Consider the following 9,348-nt stretch of genomic DNA (forward strand, 5'->3'; position numbering starts at 1 on the left):
TTTTTAGTTGTCCGATTAATTTCTTTCTATTTTTAGTAGAGACGGGTTCTCGCTCTTGCTCAGGCTGGTCTCGAACTCCTGAGCTCAAATGATCCACCCGCCTCGGCCTCCCAGAGAGCTAGGATTACAGGCATGAGCCACCACACCCGGCCAACCTGTTGACTTTTGATAATAGTCATCCTAACAGGTCTAGGTGATATTTCATTGTGGTTTTGGTTTTCATTTCCCTTATAATTGTTGATGTTGAGCATCTTTACATGTACTTGTTAACCATCTGTATGTCTTCTTTGGAAAAATGTCTATTCAGGTCCTTTGCCCGTTTTTTAATTGAGTTATTTGGAGGCTTTTTGTTGTCAAGTTGTGTCAGTTCCTTATATATTTTGGCTATCAAATCCCTTATCAAATGTATGGCTTGCATATATTTTCTTCCAGTCCATAGGCTGCCTTTTCACTTTGTTATTGTTTCTTTGGCTATGCAGAAACATTTTAATTTGATGTAGTCCCATTTGTTTATTTCTTGCTTTCATTGCCTGAGCTTTTGGTGTGGTATCCAAAAAAATCATTGCCAAGGCCAATATCAAGAAGCTCTTCCCCTGTGTTTTCTTCTAGGAATTTTATGGTTTCAGGTCTTATGTTGAGGTCTTTATCCAATTTGTATTTGTTATTTGTTTATGGCGCAATGCTTTTTTCAATTACTATATCTTGGTAGTTATTTTTTGACAATATTTAGAAATTTTTCTCATTTTTTTCTATTAATATAGTGGTATTGTATTCCATTCTGCATATACCATAGTTTATTCAGCCAGTCTCTACTGTATGGGCATTTGTAAACAGAACTTATAAGAATTAAAATGCATTTTTCTATTTAATTTTATATACACATTTAAAATAAAAAAGGAGATTTTTTTTAAATTTTAGAATCACCAAATTAAAGGTAGATTGTCTAAGATGTTACTTGAGAAAAATAAATGTCACAAAACTAGAACATCCTGGCTGGCCTGGCCAATGACTTCTTCCTCTCATTAGGCTGTTGATCATGGGAGGCAGTATCAAAATCACAAATGGCTTGGTCAGCCTGGAATCAGAGCAAGAAGAGCTAGTTGAATGATTTTAATGGTTAGTGCTTCAAGGAGTTGGAGAGTCATCTCCACAAGTAGGGGCGTGCTTTTGTCTACCTGACTACATTGTTTTGTTGTTGTTTCCTTATGGCCACCTTCTGACCATACATTTGCCACAGCTTTACCTAACAAAAGTGGCAGAACCAGCTCTGGAATTGCAAGATTATAGGGGCCGCTCCACCCCATATCCCCAATAATCCCACTGGGTATCCATGCTCCGTCTCCAATTTAGGGCTTGTTGATATCCCGAGGTCTTCTAGGGCTGGATTCCCCCACAGACAGCAAACAGCTGGTGCTGAGCAAAACCCTATAGCATGGATGTGCGTCACTCCAATTGGGCAGGCGGAGTATGAGTGCAGTTCTCAATGTAGACAGTCAAGTCCTCTTGGGTTCGGGTAACCAGAGGGTCTCACTAGAGTTTAGGCCAGTTAGCTCCCCTGCCCACCTTTTGAGATAATGATTCTTCTGTGGCACCACTAATTTAGCTTTCCATAGACTTTATTTGTAGGAAATTAGCTGCATGAAATTTATATACAAGACTCCTTATAAGGAGAAAAACATGAATTACCATTCCATTTTTATATAATGTTTAAAGGGCTGAAATAAACATGAACTTAAATCTAGAATAATTAAGATATAATACTGGGCAAACACAGCAAGACTGCCTTTGCAATTTCCTTTGGAGGATTTGTGCTTGGAGAATGAGTAGAGCAGAATTAATGCCAAGTCCCTCTGTCTTCCCTCCAAATCTCCATACCCAGTGAGGTCACATCTGCCCACTTTGTTCTCCCAATTCTCCTATAAGAGCTAAAAATAACAATATTAGCAAAGCCGACATATCTTTAGTGCCTACTGTATGCCAATTACTATTCTAAGAGCTTTCTGTAGAGCCATTCCTCTAATAGAGAATGCCTGTATCTTTTGCAGTTGTGAAGATGACCTCTCCGAGGACAGAGAGGAGCTCCTGCATGGGATTTCAGAGCTGGACATCAGCAACTCGGATTGTTTCCCATCTCAGCTGCTAGTGCATGGGGCTTTAGCCTTCCCCCTGGGGTTAGATTCCTACCATGGCTGTGTCATAGCGGCTGCCCGCTATGGCCGGGGCCGGGTGGTTGTGACTGGCCATAAGGTATTATTCACTGTTGGTAAACTGGGCCCCTTTCTGCTCAATGCTGTACGCTGGCTGGATGGGGGCCGTAGAGGCAAGATCGTGGTGCAGACAGAGCTGAGAACACTGAGTGGCCTGCTTGCTGTGGGGGGCATAGACACCAGCATTGAACCCAATCTGACCAGTGATGCAAGTGTCTATTGCTTTGAACCCATGAGTGAAGTGGGGGTCAAAGAGCTGCAGGAGTTTGTAGCAGAGGGTGGGGGACTATTTGTTGGAGCCCAAGCCTGGTGGTGGGCCTTCAAGAACCCAGGAGTATCCCCTTTGGCTCGATTCCCAGGAAACCTCCTCCTCAACCCCTTTGGCATCAGCATCACAAGCCAAAGCCTCAACCCAGGGCCCTTTCGTACTCCTAAAGCAGGGATAAGGACCTATCACTTCCGCTCCACCCTGGCCGAGTTCCAGGTTATAATGGGCAGAAAGAGAGGAAATGTGGAAAAGGGCTGGTTGGCAAAGCTAGGCCCTGATGGCGCAGCTTTCCTTCAGATTCCCGCGGAAGAGATCCCTGCCTACATGTCTGTGCACCGGCTCCTGCGGAAGCTGCTAAGTCGGTATCGGCTCCCAGTAGCCACCCGAGAGAACCCTGTTATCAATGACTGCTGCAGGGGTGCTATGCTTTCCCTGGCCACAGGTCTGGCCCACTCTGGAAGTGACCTCTCTCTGCTAGTCCCAGAAATTGAAGATATGTACAGCAGCCCCTATCTGCGCCCCTCAGAATCTCCTATCACCGTCGAGGTCAACTGCACCAATCCAGGTAAGAGAGGGGGCTGGGAGGGAGCTCAGTATTATGGGGACAGGGTGACTTCAGCAGCTCATTGCAGTCTCCATTCTTTGCCATGTACTGTGGAGAAGGCCAGGGTTGGGATTTTAGGTACTGTTTAGAAGAGTTGAGTCGGGGCAGCAAGCAGGAAAGAAACGAGCAGAGGTCAGGACAGGTCTCTGGAAATGGAGATGGTATCACAGAGGAGGGATGAAGTCGGCATGCCCTTTCTATACCTTTGGCAGGCACCAGATACTGCTGGATGAGTACCGGGCTTTACATACCTTCAAGGCAGATCATAGAAGTCTCCTTGCCTGAAGCTGCTGCCTCTGCCGACCTGAAGGTAAGGCCGTGCCCTGTCTTACCATGAGACATGGAACCCAAAGGCTCCTGCTTGCACAGTCAGCATCCTATTTGATTCTCATAAAACCCTATTGGCAATACAAGGCGGATATTTGTACCCCTATTTTAAGGATGAGGCAACTAACGTGCAGAAAAGCTTATTGATTGATTTAAACGTACAGAGCTGACACGTAGAGCCCACGACTCAAACCCAACCAACTCTAGCTCTTAAGTTTTGTGCTTTTGACTTATGTCATGGAGTGGGAAATAAGAGAGATATCAAATGGAAGGGTCCCTAGCACACACTAGGCATTCAGTAAACCTTAGTTCTCTTTCCATCCCCATGTACATTTCCCACGGTAGCACAAGGTCTTTCTGACTCTGGCTGCTTCCACATGACACCAAAGACTATTCCTCAATTGCTTGGTCCACCTTCTGCTCTGTCACTTTCATATACACAAACTCTATTTGCAAAATTAATTTGTCATCCTGCTCTGTTCCCTTTGACAGTCACTGTTATGGTTAGGGTCTATTCTGTGCCTGTTTCTATCCTGGAATTGGCTTAGCATAAACCTAAGGAAAACAATGCCAGGGTTCTACCAAGTACCTGCCCAGGAAGGGGGCCTTGGAGAGCAGGGAGGAATTGAATCGACCCCCTACTATGTCAGCCAGCCACACTGCCTCCCACTGGGCCCTCTCTCTAATCAACAAAAGGCAGGGTTCCCTCTGTCCCAGCCCAAATTCCAGAAACACCACCATGGAATGCGCAATCCAGGACTCTGTCTGTCACAGAGGCACCAAGGGGCCATTTGTGAGAGTCTGTGCTCCTTAGAATTGGCCTTACAGGTTACACCTGGTGCTCTTCACAAGCCCTTGGGAGAATGTTTGCACATAATGACCTCAAGGAATGCTGCAGTTGCAGGGTTTTATCAAGGCTGGGCTTGCATGGGGTCATGGCTTAATGACCCTTGCTGAGTCCTCACCTCCTGGCCTCTCTTCCACCCACACATGCCCTGTGGTGACTCCGTGGGGGGCTCTCTCTGCTCCAGATACAGATTGGCTGCCACACGGACGACCTGACCAGGGCCAGCAAGCTGTTCCGAGGCCCCCTTGTGATCAACCGATGCTGCCTGGACAAACCCACAAAATCCATCACCTGCCTCTGGGGCGGCCTTCTCTATATCATCGTGCCTCAGAGCAGCAAACTGGGTTCTGTGCCCATCACCGTGAAGGGGGCCGTGCATGCTCCCTTCTATAAGCTGGGTGAGCAGAAGCCCAGGGGTGCACCCTGAGGGAGAGGGAGGTGACCGGGCACTGTTTGGTGTAGGAGGAGAGAGACACATCAGTGGAGGAAGGAGGGTCAGCTTCCTTATATTCAGCTTGGGGCCACCGAGATAAAGACCAGACCACATCCTTGGGGGCTTCATAGAGGAAGGACAGAGAGGAGGGATACAGTTGTCGTCCTCCTGGGGCCCAACTTCATGTTGTAACTTATGGGATTTGGGAAAGTGTGTCTCAAGCCCCATGGCCTGTCTTCCTAGGAGAGACATCCCAGGAGGAGTGGAAGAGGCGCATCCAGGAGAACCCAGGACCCTGGGGAGAGCTGGCCACGGACAACATCATCCTGACGGTGCCGACCGCAAACCTCCGTACTCTGGAGAACCCAGAGCCACTGCTCCGCCTCTGGGATGAGGTGATGCAGGCCGTGGCCCGACTGGGAGCCGAGCCCTTCCCTTTGCGTCTGCCTCAGAGGATTGTTGCTGACGTGCAGATCTCAGTTGGTGCGTGCTCTGAGCCAGCCCTCCGTGCATGCTGCCTCCAAGTGCCTCCCTTTCTTTCAGCCTCCATGCAGTGGTCAGCCAGAAGGGTAAAAACGTTCTGCTAGCAGGACATAGAGATGTAGTCCTTGCTATTTAAAGGGAAAGGAAAAAATGTATGTAAGAAATAAATAACAGTTTAAGTCAATATGTCAAGAGATACCATCAGAGGCATCAAGAGATGTCACCTGAGCTTCCACAAGTGTCTACTGTGGGACCCCAAGTAGTGGATAAAAAAGGTGGAGGGCCTTGACCTAGGTCCGAGTGGTTGGGAGAGGGAATTTTACAACTTTGAGAAGACATTGCCTATGGGTTAAGGAGCCTTAAATAATAAGAGTGGCGTACAGACATTAAAGACCCTCATTTTCTTGGCTTACCTAGTAAAGTAGTATCCATGTGGGCAGCTCCATATCTAAATAATGAGAGGGGGGGACCACTCCTCTCATTCATCCTCAAAGAGTTGTGAATTTTGGGAAAAGGGTTTAATGACACAGGTTCACATGGATAAGGCATCCTCATAAAAATGAAAAAATTGAATGGTAGCATCAATGACTCTTTGTAACCTGCATCCTCTCCCATAGCCATACGATTTCGTATTTCAGGTCCGAGTGAGATAAAGACATTCTTAAAGAATGAGAGGGTAGGAAGGAAGCCTGGGAGGGCCTTCTGAGCATCATGGGGTACCAGAAGTTGCCTGGGGCTACTAGGTATTTTAAAAGAAGCGATATAGAGGAGAATTTCATGAGTCTAGTGGGAGGAACCCTAACCCTGTCTTCCTCCCTCCTGCATCTTCTAGGCTGGATGCATGCAGGGTACCCCATCATGTGCCATCTGGAGTCAGTGCAGGAGCTCATCAATGAGAAGCTCATCAGAACCAAGGGGCTGTGGGGCCCTGTCCACGAGCTGGGCCGCAACCAGCAGCGGCAGGAGTGGGAGTTCCCACCACACACCACCGAGGCCACCTGCAACCTGTGGTGTGTTTATGTGCATGAAACAGTCTTGGGCATCCCTCGAGCCCGTGCCAATATTGCCCTGTGGCCCCCAGTGCGAGAAAAGAGAGTCAGAATCTACCTGAGCAAGGGTCCCAATCTGAAAAACTGGAATGCGTGGACCGCACTGGAAACGTATTTACAGGTACTGGGCAAAGATGGGGGGTGATGGGAGCCCTCTACTGTGGAAACAACCAGGGCAACATTGTTTGGTGATAGTCTAGTGACCAGGAGATCTCCCACTGCACCTGTCTCCCACACTAAGCCACAGGAGGCCCTGCAAAAGCCCCAGTGTGACAGTCCTCTTTGATGCTGCCTCTCAATGCATTGCTTTGCATGACCCTAAGGTGGACTCAGTAGCCTCAGCTTCACCCTCCGCCCCACAAAGATACGTGAGGGTGGATGGAAAAGCCACCGAGAAAGGTTAAAAATGGCAGAGGCAAGTGTAGTACTATAAATATATTTGCTTCCTCTGGTTTTTAAAGCCAGACATACCTGAGATTAAAGCCAAACTCTCCCGCTTAATAGCTATCTAAAACCAAACAATCCCCCTGCCACACACACAATACATGCAATATGTCCTGTTTTTCCTTAGGTGAGTATACCATCTTCTTCTTGTGACTTGGCTGTGCTTCAGACTCCACCTTGTATAGGCAATCCAGGACTCCTCCCTGACCTGGACATGGATGTTGCCTTTGCTCTGAACTCTTGTTCCGTGCCCTAGTTCTGTCTCCCCGGTGCCTGGAGCACTTCTTGGCACACTGTGGAGAATTTCATCGCCTTGAATTCTGGAGCTCAGTCTCAAGCCAGGCATGCTCTATTCTGGTTCTTTCACCTGCTCGAGTTCCTCTCTGTTCATTCCCACTGCCGTGAGAATGATGGGAAGCAGCCAAGGAGGCTCTACTTTAACCTTTTACTGCTGCTTTGTGCCAGGAACAAAAGTTCCTCGTCAGTGAAATAAAGTTGGCCTTGGTCTAGGAACTGTTCACGTCCCTCTTAACTCCAGCTCTGTAACCCTGGCTAACATGGGCTATTTCCAATAGCCTCAGGGTGGCTTCCTTTTCTAAAATTGTAACTTACTCTTAATTCTAGCTACCCAGACTGTCTATAGTGCTCTGCTTCTACCTGACTAACTTTTTTCTCCAAAGACCATTTTAGTAGCCTTGAAAATGGACACAGACCTATGCTTAGTAAGGATTTCATTGTCAGGATAGGGGTGGGAGTTTCTCAATTGTTGAGATTTAACTTTGCAACTATGAAAGATAAAAGGGTTTTCCTACTTTAGCCAATTTTAAGTCCTTGTATACTGTCCTGTCACTTCTTTCACGATCTAGTGAGATATATGAATGATGATACTGGCAGTAAATACAGATTAGAATCACTGTAGTTATTACCACAGGCTTCACCTATTGAATGTCCACCTGGTGCCAAGCACTGGGCTAGCCCCAAGGCCCTTCTTAAGATTAGAATGTGGGGGGAGCAGAGTGTGAGGCCAGTAGGCAAAACGGAGGAGAGAAGCTCAGTGAAAGACAAGAAGCTGATGTGTAAGGGGTTAAATACATTTAACTCACTTATTATAGTGTTCGTTGGAACCTCTTTTTGTAGATTAGATGTCTCATCCTGATTTTTCTTTCTCTTTTCAGCTACAGGAGGCCTTTGGGTGGGAGCCCTTCATCCGTCTCTTCACTGAGTATAGGAACCAGACCAACTTGCCCACAGACAATGTCGACAAAATGAATCTGTGGGTCAAGATGTTCTCCCACCAAGTGCAGAAGAACCTGGCTCCGTTCTTTGAGGCCTGGGCCTGGCCTATCCAGAAGGAAGTGGCTACCAGCCTGGCCTATCTGCCTGAATGGAAGGAAAATATTATGAAATTATACCTCCTCACACAGATGTAAGGAGTGCCCATCGAGGTGGCAGGTAGAGAGGTTTGGGGAGGTAGGCAGAGATGGGGATTCACTCCTCTACCTCTGCCTCCTAGGGTCTGGCCTTGTCCTCTTAGCTCACTGCCCCTGTACCTTATTACTGACTTCTGTCTCTAGGAAGTGGGTTAAGAACATAGCCCAAAGTAGAACCAGAGTTTCTCGGGAATAAGGCCTCTGTTTATGAGTCTTGTTTCTCTGCTCTCAGCTGTCAGATTCCCTCCTGACCCTGCATTGGCCTATTTCTGAGAGCTTTGGTACCTGTTTCTATACCAGCCCTTGATTCCCCGTTGTGGGCCATATCCCATAGGGGGTGGTTCTCATCTTGACATCCTGAGGACTCTCTCTGGCCTTTTATTTTTGACCAGTTGTTCCAAAAACCTGACCATGGAACTCAAATGGAACACAAATTTACCATGAGAACCAGACAGCTCCCCCATGACTCATATATTTTATGTCTTGAGTAGTTTTCAAAGTGCTTGAAAGCAGTCTGGTATAATGGGAAGAGCCCAGAATTAGGGTTAGCTCTTGGGATATTCATTTCATCTTTGCACTCCCATTTCCTGTGTGTGAAATGGGGATAAAAATCCCTGCCTCCCAGGGTTGTCATGAAAGTTCAGATTGATAATTCTATAGAGGTTTGTGAGCTCTGCAGTGCATGCCATCTAGGGGGTGGTTCTATTTTCTCCTGGTCCACAGGATAATGAGCTTATTACTTCCCATCCTCTACTAGAGCTTAGAGATTGAGATCATCATCTCTATGAGTAGATTCCCCATATCCAAATCCTGGGTTTTTCACCTACTATTTGTATAACCTGGGCAAGTTCCTTAACTTTTGCAGTTATTCAGTTTTCTCATCTATTAAATGGGATCTATTTCATAGGATTATTGTGAAGATTAAATTTTATGGTACCTTTAAAAGTGATGATAACAGCTGGCAGTGAGTAGGTGTTGAGAAAATGTCAGCTGCCATTATTATTATCGAATTAACTCGATATTGTTTGAGAGCTAGGCTTCACTTTTAGGTGGTATTTACAGAGACAGTCATAGTTAATTCTATTCCATCCTCCACTTTATACAGCAACCTCTGGATTCTGGGATGTTGCTTTATGAACCTAAAGGAAAAACTCTAAATTCACAATGGGAGTTTTCAAAGCTACTTAGGGTTTGGTCTCTTTACCTAAGTCTATCTTTCAGATCAAATTCCTTCTTTGATTAAATCAAGAGTGGAA

The 9,348-nt window shown here is 46.5% G+C and overlaps 1 protein-coding gene across 3 annotated transcripts in view; it reads left to right on the forward strand.

Annotated features, from left to right (window-relative positions):
- Positions 1-8,135, forward strand: part of TCAF1 (TRPM8 channel-associated factor 1) — a 41,777-nt gene extending 33,642 nt beyond the window's left edge. For all 3 annotated transcript variants that reach the window (XM_012650597.1, XM_012650600.1, XM_012650599.1), the window contains exons 3-8: positions 2,046-3,040; positions 3,292-3,389; positions 4,438-4,651; positions 4,930-5,169; positions 6,002-6,339; positions 7,838-8,135. In XM_012650597.1, coding sequence (XP_012506051.1) covers positions 2,046-3,040; positions 3,292-3,389; positions 4,438-4,651; positions 4,930-5,169; positions 6,002-6,339; positions 7,838-8,092 — 2,140 coding nt within the window. In that variant the 3' untranslated portion in view covers positions 8,093-8,135. The remainder of the gene's footprint in view (positions 1-2,045; positions 3,041-3,291; positions 3,390-4,437; positions 4,652-4,929; positions 5,170-6,001; positions 6,340-7,837) is intronic.
- The last annotated feature ends 1,213 nt before the right edge of the window (positions 8,136-9,348 follow it).

The sequence above is a fragment of the Propithecus coquereli genome, unplaced genomic scaffold, assembly GCF_000956105.1.
Source record: "Propithecus coquereli isolate 6110/MARCELLA unplaced genomic scaffold, Pcoq_1.0 Scaffold334, whole genome shotgun sequence".
Lineage (NCBI taxonomy): Eukaryota > Metazoa > Chordata > Mammalia > Primates > Indriidae > Propithecus > Propithecus coquereli.